The 16,348-nt window shown below is 42.0% G+C and overlaps 1 protein-coding gene across 18 annotated transcripts in view; it reads left to right on the top strand.

The window, feature by feature from the left end:
• The window catches only part of ESRP2 (epithelial splicing regulatory protein 2), a 131,001-nt gene that overhangs the window by 86,709 nt on the left and 27,944 nt on the right, over positions 1-16,348 (top strand). For 13 of the 18 annotated variants that reach the window (XM_064670579.1, XM_064670580.1, XM_064670577.1 and 10 more), the window contains one exon: positions 6,887-8,286. The exons of 3 other annotated variants lie outside the window; for them this stretch is intronic. In XM_064670579.1, the coding sequence (XP_064526649.1) occupies positions 6,887-7,045 (159 nt within the window). In that variant the 3' untranslated portion in view covers positions 7,046-8,286. Of the gene's footprint in view, positions 1-3,898; positions 8,287-16,348 lie in introns of those variants that run through there. 2 more of the 18 variants (XM_064670581.1, XM_064670588.1) reach the window with 1 other exon arrangement.

Below are 16,348 nucleotides of genomic sequence, written 5' to 3'. Positions count from 1 at the left end.
TTGCCCAGTTTCTTGGAGGTTGGCATCATGCCTGCCTGAAAAAGACCCTGTGGATTAGTGCTTAGAAAGCAGACTGCTATTTAGGTAAGCTCTAAGTATAGTAGTAAAAAAAATAAACTAGAAGATGACTAAGATTTAGGGACCATGGGCATTTTATTTAAAGCCTCCTAAATTTGCTGAAAAATACTAGAATGGAAATGTAGGGACTTTTGTGTACATGTTTTTAGGTAAGAGAAGCTTAAAATAAATACTGTTCTTTCAACCTGTACTGGGCTTTGGTGCCTGTTGTCCGCAGTTAAAAAGACCTTTTGCAGTATATTAATCCTCCAAGTCTTCAGAGACCCAGAATTCAAGGCTTGTCAGTGGAGGGGAGGAGGGCGACTTGTGCTTAAAACAGTAATAAGGAAATGAAAGGAAGTGGGTGCATGGCTAAATTCCAAGGGCATTAGCAACATTTCTCTCTTGTGTCAGGACAGCTGATTTCATTGTTACTGACTTTTTAGGGATTAGGGTTTTTTCTCTGAAGTGCATGCTTAAACAAAGAAGTATTCTCTGTTTCCTATGGGTTCCTTTTGAAATCTGACTCTTTGTAATCTGAGAAGGACACCCCATCATCTGTATGCCAATCCTAGGGATAGCACATTTGGACTAGGGAAGGGAAAGGGAATAGAATTCCCACTTACTGGTATTTGAAGTCATCTGGCAATACAGACACTATTTTATGCTCACCCCCATGCTCTCAGAATAGAGAACACTGTTTGTTTGGCTTTAGTCCTAAATGTATCTTCCACCTGAAAGTGTTGCCTGTGTGGAGAAACCATCTATGAGACTGGGACTGGTAAATTAGTGGTTCCAGTTTCTGTCTGCTGCCTCCCACGCTGGAAGCAAGGCTGAAGTGGCAGCTTGAACAGGCATTACCTGGTACAGGGACAGGCAGGCTCTGACACACAAACCCTTCCAGTGGGGTCTCTCTAACACACAAACCCTTCCAGTGGGGTCTCTGACACACAAACCCTTCCAGTGGGGTCTCTCTGACACACAAACCCTTCCAGTGGGGTCTCTGACACACAAACCACTCCAGTGGGGTCTCTGATACACAAACCCTTCCAGTGGGGTCTCTCTGACACACAAACCCTTCCAGTGGGGTCTCTCTGACACACAAACCCTTCCAGTGGGGTCTCTCTGACACACAAACCACTCCAGTGGGGTCTCTCTGACACACAAACCCTTCCAGTGGGGTCTCTCTGACACACAAACCACTCCAGTGGGGTCTCTGACACACAAACCACTCCAGTGGGGTCTCTGTGACACACAAACCACTCCAGTGGGGTCTCTGACACACAAACCACTCCAGTGGGGTCCCTTCCTCGGAGTGCTCCCGTGGCTGCTGGTGAATATCAGCACTGCTGTGAATATGAGACACTTCAGGGGCAAAGCCAGTTTAGGGCATTTCTCCTGGCTCTTGTGCTAAAGGTTGCAGTTACCTGGTCATCAGATCTCCTTTTATGTTCCAGACTTGGTCTATCGAGGCTTTTTTCCGAAGTCTGAGAGATCCCTCTGGGAACTGTTCTGTTATGGTTTATTGGTAGTTTAGGCCATAATTGCAGCTGCCATCCAGGAAGTGGCCATTTTTCCCGTGATGTTTTCCTTTTATTTGCTCCCATTTTTTCCCAGTTGAGGTGTACCTAAATATACTTTCCTGTTTGTTTTTTTCTTTTTCACCTAGATTGCTTTGTATGTGCTGTTTTTAGACTGAGCTTTGAATGTTCACTGTAGGAACTGCAAAAATGAAATGGAAATCAATGACTTACTGGTTAGTGACCTGGTTAAATCTGTGCATAGTCTGTGAGGGGACGAGAACAGTCCCATATTTCCCTCATCATAGATGAAAGAAATAAAAGAGGAAAAAAATGTACAAAGAGAAAGTGTAGTATACTACCTCTTTATTAACCAGTTTACCCTTGGCTTTGTCCTGTGTGGTTGAATACTTTTGTTTTGTTCTTATGGGTTCTGAAATGCAGATAGAATCAGAAGTATATTCACAATCATGTGCTTACTCAGGCAAATTAGGGTAGTTTTTATTTCCTTTGAAGAATTTACTGTTCCACAGCTTCTATTTGAATTGACTGCAGTCTCTTACCTATTGTTCTTGCTATTAGAAGCTGCTTCTATCACTAGAAGATTTTTTTTTCTTCTTTCTGTTTCTCTTTCTTTAGGTCTGAGCCTAAGCTCTGACAACTTTGACTTTCTGTGCAGGATAGTTTTCCCACTTTCATGTTTTTGACATTGTTTATTGCATTTCAAGCGTAACCTTTGAAATACTGTCCCTCACAAGAGCCTGTAGATCTTTGCCTACTGTACATCTACTGATAATCTAAAGTATGTACTATCTTGAGACATTCTTTCCAAAGAGCAAACTTACATTTTGTAGATTTGTTTCAAGGGCAGGTCTGGGAACTGATGAATCTAATATTTGCACGGTCTGGTTTCCCTAGCAGAGACTATCTAGAAAATACTTCTTATATTTGTCTTTTACTTAATGGCATGGGTCTAGATGTGAAGGTGACTAGAATTCAGTAGTAAAAATTCTGGGAGGTTCTTTTCTTTTATGTTCTCTGGGCTCCTGGTTATTGTTCTCTGTGAAAGGGGTATACTGGCTGTTTATTTCTTTTCAACTTCCCTTTGGATGGATACGATGTGTCCTGTATGCCCAAATATAACACCTTTTTCTCCCTAAGCTGGCAGGAGACTTTTTGTGTTATAGAAATATCAAAGGAAGGCAGCATAGTACATCCATACTGTGTGCATTTGGCAATCATCTAAAATGTTAGTGCAAAACAGCCATTTTGCAGGGCAGGAAAACCTTCTTGCCTCCAAAAGGATATTCGATAATTTGTGTTATGCTACACACTTTGTCTTCTGGATTATAGGAGCCACTCCAGTACTCTTTGCAGCATGTGCAAGAATTCTCAGTCCTTTTCCAGGATATAATTTGGCAAGATTATGAGATAAAAACAATGTTTCATATCCCCCAAGATGTATTTTCTGACTATGTGTTTTATATTTGTACCAGGCCAATAGTATGTGTGACTACTGTTCAGATTCAGGACCTCAAGTAAATCTTAGATCTGGTACATATATGAGGTTTTTGTTTTAATTTGTTGGTGTGACTGTACTGTATAGTCACTATTTTTATTTTAATATACTACTTCTACAAATCTATCATGATGCAGCTACATTGGATCATTTATTTCTTTTTTCTATGTAGAAATATATCACACTGGTATAAATTTTATCTTGTAGGTGCATTCATGCCAGGACACTGATTTTCTTTAATTGCATTGGTGTAGTCTATGTAGTGCAAGCATTATATGCAGTTAAATTGTTTATCCCTCTACCCTAGAGAAGGTGCAGTTTATTTCCATGGGTACATAAGAGGTCTGAACGAGATCCATACACTTCTACCAATGCCCCACTTCAGTGTGCAGGCTGGGAGATGCTCATCTGTCCCAGTGAGAGCCATTACTGGAGGTGTCATTATGCTCATGCAAACTTGAAGAGTTTGGTTACCTGATGCTGCCATCTCATGAGTAGAAGGAAAAAAAAAAGGAGCACTTCGTAATCTGAGCTATTTCCCTTCCTCAATAAGGAACAGTTCAAATACAGTTCAGAATTTTCCCCACAAGCATTTATTTTATATCTATTCCTACGACCAGTAATACAGTTGATGTACATTTTTTTTATCTTGTGTAAAAATAGCATCTGTCAAATTCACTGTCTCCTGCCAGTTATTATAGCTGATGCTCTTAATTATGGTTGCAAATGCTCATCTGTGTGGCTTGCTGTAGCAGGACTGTTCCTTCTCTTGCTGACTGTCCGTGTCACACTTGTGCTGTAGTATGCCCCCGATGACTACCATGGCCTGATTCAGCTGGGCGATCAAGCCAGGAGTGTGTTACAAGCACCGAAAGAGTGGGTCTGTTTGTAACTTTGTAACTGCTGAAGAAGGTAAGATATGACTGGCAGAACCTGTGTCTCCAGAGGTGAATGGGAAGGAAAAGAAGGGCTTGGTGATAGAGATTTTTTTTCTTGTGGCTTTCCCCCCTTATTAGCTTGCGTTGGGATCCTTGCATTAGTCCTTCTGCTTGAGAAATCAACTAACCTAAGGAATGGCCCACTGTGATCCGTGGCTGGGGTAGCAGTGCTGGAGGTGGTGTGATTGCCTGGTTCTGCTCAGATGGTGTGGTAAACTTCCAGCAGGGTTTATTAGTGCTTGTTTCTCATGTAAAGCTTCCAGACCAATATTTTACTTTTAGTAGAGTGGTAGAAGATGATTTTTTTTCTTCCTCTTGCTAGAAAGCACGCACTAAGTTGTGGGCAAAAAAACCCAGACCTCTGGCTTTGTCTTTTCTGTATGATATAACTGGCTGGAGATTAATATTTCTGTTTCTTGATCTCCCTAATGCAATGTGAGCTATTACTTTATTTTTTTAGGAGAGGTTTTTTGGGTATAGTGACTTTCTGATGCAATTAACTAGATTTGCTAACAGTAAACTTGCCTGCATATTTGGCACTAACACATAATTCTTTAAGAACTCGTTGTGGCCTGTGTGGAGTACTGGATGTCCCAGTACTATTGTATTCCATTCAAAATGCTACTGATTAGTCAGTATATTTTTTTTATCCTTAAGAAAAAAAACCACAACAAACTTTTAGTACAAATATGGCAATCAAATACTGTGCCTTAAGACAATTACCTTCATAGACAAAGGTACTTCCACATAAACGCCATCAACTCAGTTGTTTTCAAATTAGTTGGTTTCTCATGATACTGTTGGATCTGCTGGGGAGCAGATAGACTAGAGGCTGCGTGGTCTGGTGATTAGCTGGAAAACCAGATCAGCAGTAGGTTTCTACTATGTATGGCATGGAAAAAGTCTTTGACTAATTCACAGAGTAGCTCATCCTGAATTCTAAGTGGCTCAAAGTAGTATTATACATATACCACTCTTTTTAGAATAAAAAAAAAAAATCCAGATAAAATATTTCTTTGAATCTGAATCTAATTATAAAACACATATGTGCATAAAGAAAATCTATTTCTATCTCTATAAATACATATGAATAAGAACTTAACCCTAGTGTGTCTTAAAATGAAACCGAAGGGGTTTATTTAACTCTTTTAATTATGTTGCTTGCAGAATGCATGAACTTCTCTGCTAGCTTTCTATGCAACCCTTATAACATGAATTTCCAGATCCTTACATTGGTATTACACCAATAAACTATGTTTTTAAAGCTCTTCTCTGTGCTTAGAGGTCTAACTGTGCTCCATGTGTGTTTTCAGCTGGCTCTAACCTGCAATATTAAATTTCTGTTCTGGGCTGGTGGTAAATGACTTCATCCCATATGGATTAATAACAGAGCTTGTTTGGAGTAGAGCATCTTTTAGCTCAGATTTCTGACTTAATCCAAACTGTGTTCAACTTTCTCTTTGAGCACAGGGTTATTCTGAAATAAACCAAGATTACTTCCAAAGTTGAAGTGGGCTTTAGACATGAGGGTTTTTATTTGTCTTTGAATTTCTTTCTGTATGCTATTTCTTGGCTAACTTTAGTTACCTGAGAAGAAATAATGCGAAGTCTGTACTAACTGTCTTATGCATGCTTTTGGTTTCTAATGTGTACCGTTGCTTACATCTTAAGAATATTTGTACTGCCTGCTCAGTGTTTGGGTAAGTGAAGCTCTGGCATGTACTTGCTTTATTTCCATATGTTTGAATGTAAAGCTGTCAGAAACTGCTCTTGGTAATAACTGAGAATTCTATTTCTTACAGTATACCAGGCACACAAATTCTACAAAAGTGAAACCCTCAAATATTTTAACCTTTTATAAACTCAAGAGGACATATGTCACATGAACCTAACTTGAATTGGGTTAATACTCCTAAAACTGGTTGGTTCTCCAGCATGGTTTTGTCTGACACTGTTTTCTCCAACAAATTAACCTTGCATGCTGAGCTTTTGATCCTCCAGCCTTTGGTTTTGAAACTTCACTGATATTCATTTCTATCCAACAAACAGGGGTTCCAAACTTACCTTGGAAGTACTTCCTGCATGTTATGGGGAATGGATGGAGTACAACAGGGCAGACAGATGTCTGCTTTGAACTCAGCAATTTGGAACTGCCTTTTAAGACTTTATGAGGGCTAATGCTCTCCAAAGTAAATCAACTCCAGTGACTAAATAATCTCGTCTGCTACCCTGCTTTTTCTTAACCTTGTTAAAATTGCAATAAGTACTTATTTCAGTTGGACTGCACCAAATTTTACTTCATTTTTCTGAAAAATCTTTCTTTTGCTGTATGCCTGTGTTGAGTTCAGCTCATCCTCTCAACACAGAACTCGTAGCAGCTCTTTTATTTTTTGTGTATGTGTTTTTGTTTGTTTGTTTTTTTAACTGTGTGTGTGAGTATTCACATGCCTTATGTATATCCTTTGTCACTTGGCCAGTAGTCCACATAGTACAAGAACTATTCATTGAATGCCTGGACTTTCTTGCTCCATTTACCTTTTATTAACATCTACGTCTTTATTTTCTTATCAACCTTTAATTTCAATTGCTTCTCTAGCAAAATTTTTGCATGGAATTATGTCTATCCTATTCAGCACACCAGCAGAACAAGAGCTGCTGCTGTTTGCCAAGCTAAAAGCTGAATTCTTCTAATCTTCAATCCCTTCTCCTCCTTCCCACTCTCAACATCCAGAGTATTTTCACCACAGACACAGGAGTGGAGTGAACCAGATGTGCAGCATTAAAAATTGCATTTCCAGGTGTGGTCTCTGGTCTTTATAGTTTTTTTCTTCTGTTTTCTTGTACCATTGCAGCTCCAAGCAGATTCCATCCTCATGCTTTACAACTTTAGTGGCCAGCCCAGTGGCGAGGCATTGGTGACTTTTCCAAGCCTGGATCTAGCTAAGAAAGCAGTGGCTGAGAAAAATGGACAGCTCCTGGGAAGCCGCTATGTAGAATTGTACCTGGTCTGACTAAACTCTCTCGGGGGGATGAGGAGAGAATGTTGCACTCAACACCGTGCCTTTTGCAAAATAAGAAGTCTTCCCTTGCCACCCGGGCAGCAACAAATGTGCCTTTTCAGCATAACAAGTTGGAATGCAGAGTGGTAAATGTCCTGTACTTAATTTGAAAAATGGTGCATCCTATGCCAAAGATAAAGTGACAGCAAAAATTATGCAGTTAATTTACTTAATTTCTAATGTACTTGTGTAAAAATAAGTAAACCCACTCCTGGCAGGTAGTTAATTCTGAAGGCAGTCTAACAGCACTTCAGCTATTGCAGCCTTGGGAGAAACTTAGTAGCATTTGAAGTGGAAAGCGAAGCTTGAGTCATTCAGATTCTTCTGTGTTTAGTTTTTAAGAGTTTACACTTGACAAAGTGTCCTGTTTTTTGTAGAGTTTAAATGTCTTTAGGAAGGTCTTTTGGAATGCATGACTTACCCAGTTCAAAGCGTAGATCATATTGATTTTTGTTTTGTATTGTTCTCGACTGAAAAATATCAGGATGCTGGACCCCAAATGCAATTTTGCTTTTTCATGTTTTCGTTAGACCTTGTTTTGCAAAAGCCATATTTGTCTTTCTTACCAGTGTACTGCTGCCAACATGTAAAGCAAAAAAAACAAAACCAACATCAAAATCAGAAAAACCCTCCCTACCTGCCCATAACTTGCTGCCCCCAGCTGCAAACTTAATCTCTACAGGACAAAAATGGCACATAAACCTGAGTACTGATAAGTTATATTTTTTTATTTAAGCATAATAGCTTTCAGATACTGTATTAAAGATTTTGCTCTAGTTTATGTGCATGCAATTTGTTTACATCTTTAAACTACTTTATTTGTATATTATGAAACAACAAGATATGTTGGAATCTGAATTCTCTAGTGCATGCTTTTTTCTTTTTCCCGTGTGTACATACATAAGCTAGAAGTACTTTTATGTCATGTAGCATGTGTTTAAAAAAAGACATCTGCTGTAGAAGCACTAAATGACTTTGTTTTTACTGTGCCTTACTTCAAAACCATTCCAAGTGCAATACCAGCAGAGCAAAATGTAATGAATTCTGTTGTTGACATGTTCATGGATGTCTGAATTGATCCTTTTTGTTAGTGTACAATTTGAGTTGTACTTTAAAGAACTGAATGATGTATGCTTCTTTATATTACAACAAATAAAAGAGATGCTTACTATGTGCATTGGCTTTTGAAAGTACGTTAAACTTTGGTTTAATGTATGCTTTGGTTTAATGTATTTTCACAGAGCATCATTCTTTGATAAATAACCTCTTACACACTTCTCTCTTCTCCTAGATTTAGATAAGCATTTGTACTTTGAGTGAATGGTATGACTTTTCTTGTGGGTTTTTCTTTTTCCTTTTTGAGTGTGCTGGTAAGCCAGAAATGTGCATGAGGCATGTTTCTTTTGTAGTGGAACACTCTTTAGGCAACGGTGATGTAACTGTTTACATGCTTAGTGTTCTCATTCTGTTGCCAGAGGAAACAAAGTATTGAACTTGAAATTGTGTTCATGTTTGGATTTAATTGACCTAATGGGTCACTCGCTTTTCTGTGCAACCCAAAATGCTACATTTAAGTTATGATGGAGCCAGTCAGCCTTTTTATTGTAAAAATGGAGAAGGGGAGGGAATCATGTAAAGATAATAGGGTTTATTTCTCTCTAGTCAGAATTATCTCATGCCAGGTGCCATTTCATCATTAAAATCTCCAAAGGAAGTTTCAGCACAATCGGGTGGGACTGGAGGAAAAGCTTTTACATTATTTTAAAGTAGAACTGTTTGCATTACTCTGTTTCTAAGATTTATCTTTGTGAAATCTGCCACAAACCTTACTTTTAAAGTAATTGAATAGTAGAAAGGATTGCATAATTTTAATTAACATTCCCCATGTGCCTTGGAGGAGAATGCTTCTCCCTTTTAAAAAATTTGGGACCTACATAGTCTGTCTGTTAAGATTCTTGCAGTCTGCCATGGTCCAGCTGGTCACATCTTGAGTGTGGCTTTGCAATCTATTGAAATGTCTTATTTTTCTCTTAAAAAAACGCATGGAACTTGTGGTTTTCTGTTTCCTTGGCAAGCTGAGCCAGGGCTGCAGAGGAACATGTCAAGTAACATCAGCCATGATTTACACAGATTCCCCTTACTCCTCTAACACCTTTCTGGATTAGTCGACAATAATGGCAGTTCTGCTTTTTAAATACAGTCCCATGGTAACATGAATGGAAATTGCAAACAGGCTCTGCCATGTGCAAAATGTGTATCTACCTGTCTACTAAGAAGAGGCTTGGCCATCACCAACTGCTGTTGCAATCCCTGTTTAGCATGAGATGGTGGAAACTAGTTATAGAAAGTGAACTTGGATGTTTCAGGCTTCGTGTTTGTGCGTGTACCAAACACAACACGCAGGACTTGGGAGCAGTATCCAGTTTTTAGCAGTTACCTGAGTAAAATGACTGCAAGAGCAGTGACAGCATTTTGGATGGAGCAGAGACCCCCAGGTGGGGTCTGACAACAGGCCGGACCTGGGCGTGCTGCTGCTCCGAACGTTGACGTTCTTGCTTGTGCTGAAGGGAATGAAGGGGGGAGGAACAGTTACGAACTGAAGTGCTGCTGGGGTGGGTGGTGGGGGTGTGAGGGGGAGGCAGGGCCAGCCAGGCACCCAGCGTGGGATCAAACCCGTACCCGTTGCCTGTTCCCCCCTCCGGCGGTGAAGCCGGGCCTGCCCGGGCCGGGGAGGTTTCCCGGGGTCCGGCTCCAGGGGCGGAGGGGCCCGCAGGGTCTGTGGTTCCCTCCGCCGTGTCCACAGCGCTCACCCCTGGACGGGAGCAGCTTTCCCCAGCCACCCGCGCGTCTGCAGGAGGCGTTTGGAGTTTCCTCAGTGAGGAACAATCCCGCCGTTGAGCCGCTACTCCCCGGGCCGGGGCTGTGCCCGGTGCCCGCGGGGTCTGTGCCTCAGGGTGAGCGGGGCTGTGCCCGCAGGGTCTGTGCCTCAGGGTGAGCGGGGCTGTGCCTCAGGGTGAGGGGGGCTGTGCCTCAGGGGTGAGCGGGGCTGTGCCTCAGCGGTGAGCGGGGCTGTGCCTCAGGGGTGAGCGGGGCTGTGCCTCAGCGGTGAGGGGGGCTGTGCCTCAGGGGTGAGCGGGGCTGTGCCTCAGCGGTGAGCGGGGCTGTGCCTCAGGGGTGAGCGGGGCTGTGCCTCAGCGGTGAGGGGGGCTGTGCCTCAGGGGTGAGCGGGGCTGTGCCTCAGCGGTGAGCGGGGCTGTGCCCGCGGGGTCTGTGCCTCAGCGGTGAGCGGGACTGTGCCTCAGGGGTGAGCGGGGGCTGTGCCTCAGGGTGAGCGGGGCTGTGCCCGGTGCCCGCGGGGTCTGTGCCTCAGGGTGAGCGGGGCTGTGCCTCAGGGTGAGCGGGGCTGTGCCCGGTGCCCGCGGGGTCTGTGCCTCAGCGGTGAGCGGGGCTGTGCCTCAGGGTGAGCAGGGCTGTGCCCGGTGCCTGCAGGGTCTGTGCCTCAGGGGTGAGCGGGGCTGTGCCTCAGGGGTGAGCGGGGTCTGTGCCTCAGGGTGAGCGGGGCTGTGCCCGCGGGGTCTGTGCCTCAGGGTGAGCGGGGCTGTGCCCGCAGGGTCTGTGCCTCAGGGTGAGCGGGGCTGTGCCCGCAGGGTCTGTGCCTCAGGGGTGAGCGGGACTGTGCCCGGTGCCCGCGGGGTCTGTGCCTCAGGGTGAGCGGGGCTGTGCCCACGGGGCTGTGCCTCAGGGTGAGCGGGGCTGTGCTGAGGCAGAACTGCTCCGAGGGCTGGAGCCCTCCGGTCAGGCAGGTGGCCGCTGGAAGTTAAGCTCAGCTGCACTTCTGTGAGCAGCACGAGCCCCAGGTAGCGCCGGCTGGGGGCTGATAACCTGCAATTTTGCTGTAGAGGCCTTCTAGCCCATGAGCTGGCTTCAAATCCAAGAGTTCTTCACAAATGGAAGACAAACACTTGCATCAAATGTCTTTGGATGGTGGCTTCTGTCTCTGGGGAAGGCTGGGAACTTGGGGTAAGGCCTAAATATTTTTTATTCTTTGATGAATGCATTTACTCCTTGAGGTTGAATTTTTAGACTATGCTGTGTTACAAAGACTTATCAGAGGGATTGCTGTCTTTACATGCGTGTGGTTTAACAGAATAACAAAAATACAGAAAGCATTAAGCTTTAACTCTTTTCACCCAAGAAGTGAAGTTTGGTAAAGAACTATCGTTTGACTTTTACTATTGTTAAAGAAAAGGTCCTCACAGCCGTGAAACTTGATTATCAAAAAGAAGCTTCTTCCATGCTTGCAGACAGCAAAATGACTTACCTGCATTTGTGTTGCCATATCGTATAATTGAGGAATGAAATTAGCATTGTTTGTATTTATTTCCCTAGTTTCATACTTCTGATACTGCTGCTTTGAAGATGATTCCTTTACTCACTTCTGCTCCTGTTCTCTTGATACTGATAATTTTACCCAGAAATGATTTCTCTGTTGGACCATCCCATAGGGTGTTCCTGCCCAACTTATAGAAATTATAGGTAGTTATTCCTATTACTTTTATTTGAGATGAGCTGAGACTGAAGAGTTAGAAATGGCCATTCTCTATTTCAGTAGTTGCAGCTGTGCTTCTGAATCAGGTGTTTGCAGTTGGAATTTCTCCATCTGCAGAGCAGACTTATTCTAGGCAGTCTTATAAGTTTTGCTTCTTTCTGTAAACTAAGATATTTTCAAGGAATTTTTATTAGCAAAATTCAGTTCCTCATTTTTTAAAAGAAAAAGAGCTCTTCAGCTCCTTAGTTTTTTGAAACAATATTTGTTTTATTTCAGTCAGTTAAAATGAACTGCAAGGCTGGCAGTTTAACCTGTCGTGTTCTGTTTTGTACAGAACTGTATTTGACAAAATCTGTCGTAATGAATTTTCAGCCAACTGCTTACAGTATCTGCTAAAAGCTGATTGCATCTAAAGATGACTTGAAATGTTCTAAAGCAGAAAATTCCTGATCTATACCAAGGTTTGCCTATAGTAAATTTTAAATTTTTTCCTTTCTAGATCTAATTGTTTTACAGATTTTTAAAAAGAAAATCCAAACTAAACCAAGGACCTGATTTTTTTCCCTCCTATTTTCTATTTATATAATCAGGTGAGGGCTATTGTATTATTTAGCTGGATGTGCAGTTGAAATGTGAATATTCAAATAAAGATGGTGGCACGTTAGTCAGACTTGCTAATTGCCATTTCTTTTATTGGTGCGTTATTATAATAATTTTCCTTTAAATAACCGATTTTTTAAAAAATAGGTGTTTTATGTTGCTTTCTGTGTGCTTGCTGATAATAAAAAGAGTTTAAGTAAAATGCCTTCCCTTCTGTGAACATTACCAGAGTACTGATATAGATTTGTCTATTTAATGTTAGCAGTGTCTTTGAGAGAATATCTTTTGCTGAAAAGATTGCTAAAAAATATCTTTTTTAGCAATCCTTATCTAATGGCAGGATTAGGAATGTTTAGATTTGTCAGGAGCATCGGTGGATGTAATTTGGTTAAACCGTTGGCTCGGCCTCTCCTGCCCCCGCTAATCTCTGCTGCCAGTAGATGTCCCCGCTCCATCGGGCAAGGAGCGGGTTTGGAACACGGTGCTTTGGGGCGGGAGTTCCCCGTTACCAACTGCAGGAGAAGCTTCTGCAGACGAATGCCAGTGAGCATTCTGGTGCTTGTTCGTCTTAAAGCCGGGGGTTGTTATGCTGCCCATGAAACTACTGACTTCGGTTTGTTGTGTGTGTCTTGGGGTTTTTTTTAAATTTTGTTCTTGTTTCTCCTGTTTTTAATTTTTTTCCTATGTGTTCATTGATATTTGATACGGTTGCTTTGAAATGTACAAATTGATTTCAAATTGTGAAAAACACAGTTGTGTCTGTTTAGCTGGAAAAAAATAAACTTTTCAAAACTGCTCTACAGAAAACAAATTAATACAATATCTAATAGAAATCCAGTGGAAATTACTGGGCAATTAGATGGCTTAAAGTGTCACCCAGATGTGAACAGACTGTGTTAGAACATAAGAAACTAAGGGACTAAAAATAAAAGCAAAATGACTCTTCAGTCTTCTGGCTTTAAGAATGGAAAACACACACTAGTAGCATAACGTTAGGGGTTTACAACTGATTCAATTTGGTAGCACAACACACGATTGCAGCCTCGGCTGGACAAGCATTTGCTTGTGATGGTTCTGTGCTCCCAGCTGTAGAGCTGAGTGTGGTGGTTGTGCTTTGCTGATTGATTCACTTGCTCTTGGCCCTGTGGTTGGCTCCTGGTTTCTGTGTCTGGTGAAATGACCTCGATATTGGCAGCGTTTCTCTCAGAGAGGTGGCGACTTTCTCAAGCTATTTGTTCAGCTCCTCCCTGCTGGGGGTTGTAAACTACTATTGGCAGAGAGTAAGTTTGCTGTTCTTGTTGGTTTTGATCCTATTTCCAGCCTACTCCAGATCCACAGCTGCTAGATGTCCTGGCGTGGGGGCCAGATGTCCAGAGACACGGGGACTGCCCTCTTCCTGAGGCTGCCTTTGCAGAGCAGCTGTACACATCCTCACAGGGAGCTGGAGCTCAGCAGGGGGAGAACCAGATTTGACATTTTCTTTTCCCCTTCACCTAAGGCCCATGTCTGGTGTTCTGATTCAGCCCATATGTGTTAAATTCCCCTTGCAATGAAAGAACAAATGGATGATATAGGCTTGTTATCACTGTCAGCCTTTCCCACATCTCTCAGGTCATTTCCTTTGGTCTTGTTGAGCACCATAAACTGACAGTCTTTGGGAATTCTCCTTGCAGAGGATCCCATGCACGGTAATCACTCAGGCTATAGTGTGTACATAGTATAGAAAGAAGTATGAAATGGGGAGAGGTTTTTAATGTTACTATTAGATCTGGAGTAGCTCTAGCAATGGGAAGAGGTTTTTAATGTTTACTATTGGATCTGGAGTTGCTCTAGCACTTGCCACAATTTGGGACTGCCTAATTTGTTCAAGAGAGAATTCTGTGAAATTAGCAGTGACTGGGGGAGGGGGGGCTGCATATCAATAGTTCTATTACTTAAAAAATTAAACAAACACTCTCACAGCCCTTAACCTTCAAACACGTGAATTGTCTGTGTAAATTTTTTTTGCTTTGAAGTCTGGGAACACTCAACAGGGCCTTCTACTGCTCCTAGACCTTCTAGGACATCCTGCTCCTGTTGAGCAATGAGTAAAAATATGACCAACAACATGTTGTGTTGCTTTTCGTTTGGGAGAGCAGCTTTTACAACAGACCTGACGAACGTGCAGTTCTGGTTTATACCAGTCTCTCATACTGGCCCCTACCTTCTGGCTTGGCTGTTACAGCATTGTAACTTTGGAAAGTTTTTTTGTTGTAGCTACTTGATTTTAATTATCCTCTCTTATCAGCACTTAATTTTCTGCTTGCTGGGGGTAGGGAAAGAGTTAATGTGCTACTCCCATGGGTCACTTGTTTGTGTACATTCTCTTTTAAAATAACTTAAAATGTTTGCATTTCAGGCTTTTAAAATACCTATTCGTATGCAAAGATCTTCAAAATCTTTGGGTATTTTTAAAATAATAATATTAAAAAGTATGCCAGAGCAAAATGAAGGAAACATTGCTGTATTTCTTCTTACCACTAGAACAGGATTGAGGTGGAAGGAAGCAGCAGAATAACTGAGGAGAGGAAGAGTGAAATACATCATGGTACTTTGGGGAGGGGGAGACTTACAGGAGTTTTGTGCCAGAAGCTCCAAAAAACTGTTGTGGGTTTGTTGGAAAAATCTCTGATGTGTGCAATGGAGTAGCAGTAGAATCTAGTTTTCTTTCCTGCATTGGAAGCTTGTGGGTTTGTCAGAAAGAGTAAGATCTTTTCGTGCTGCTTTCTGAGTTAATTCACTGTTGGGGTCTCTGGGGACTGCCTTCATCACGGATGGCAGACACACAAGGATCTACTGTGAGAGAAATCTAAAGGTGGTGGAACTGGACAGTGGAAAGGCTGGCAAGGAAGAGATGCTTCCTCATCTCTAGTCAGGGCATGAGAGGTTAAGTGAGGAAAGGACAGTCTGAGCTTTACCTGGAGCATAACATTTGTTGCTACAACTTAGTCCAATGAATTCTTATTTAAACGTGCTCTAAAAATATGGGGCTCATTCCCATTGGATTAGGTGTGTCTTTCTTTTGTTTGATATAATGCACTCCTTGTGCAATTGTAGACCTCACTGTGAAAATCCACACAAGCTACGTGGAATATTAATTGTAGTAATAGCATTAATTTAAAATGTCCTTGAAAAGGTAAGGACTATTTTTTTTAAACAATGCAAAAACTTAGAAATACAATCATTTTTGCTTATTTTTTACTGACAATGAAGTAATCTATGCCTGGGAATATAAACTGTAAGATTGCTTAAAATGCTATGTATTTTGTGTGTGGTATTTACCTCTGAAATCCTTCTAAAATCACTTTTCTGGAGTCAGGTCCATTGTATCTCTGATGAGATCTGGAGAGCAGGTCAGATGGTGAGCTGCAGGCTCTAAGTAAATACATCCTAAACAAGAAGCTAGAGTTGGGATTATAGCTGTTAGTGTCCATGTGAGTAGTAGAGCATTTCTCTTGCTTGTGAGGAGAAGGCTCAAAAGGATGGCAGCAATGAAATGTGACTTCTGCTTGTCCCTAAATTAATCTTTTTGCTCAGCTAAAAGATATTGGTGACTGATAACAGCATGTCAGTGTTCTTCTTACCAGGTAAGAAGTAAGCCCCCCGAAAACAAAGGATTCTGAATTTTTGGGTTGTGGGGACAGTTTTGGGGATGATTTGGGAAAGAAAGGATATTTTAAGGCAGCTGGCCTAGACACTGATGATGCATCACAGGGAGCGTGCTAACAACAGGGGAAATTGTCAATGCAGTGAGGGCAATATTTTGAGTTTTTTTATTATTACGTTTCTGTTCAGTTCACTGGCACCAGGAGATCATCCAACTGGGGTTTTTTAGATATAGCTACTCTGAGGAAATAGCCCAGTGCTGCTGTAGTGTAACTCACAACTGAAGTGGGCCTAAAGATCTTCCAGCTACTACAGAGCAAGTGCAATTTTTGGATATTGTAGCTTCCAGACTTTGTAATGACTAGGCTAATGAGTCTTCTAAGGATTTCGAAGGTGGTATGATTTTCTGACCTGTTCTGAACGGGAAAAGCAGGTTGTAAATGTGCTGAGGAGGCAGCTGC

The sequence above is a fragment of the Pseudopipra pipra genome, chromosome 14 (assembly GCF_036250125.1).
Source record: "Pseudopipra pipra isolate bDixPip1 chromosome 14, bDixPip1.hap1, whole genome shotgun sequence".
Lineage (NCBI taxonomy): Eukaryota > Metazoa > Chordata > Aves > Passeriformes > Pipridae > Pseudopipra > Pseudopipra pipra.
Note: the sequence above shows the minus strand (reverse complement) of the source record. Positions and strands in the feature narration are given on the sequence as shown.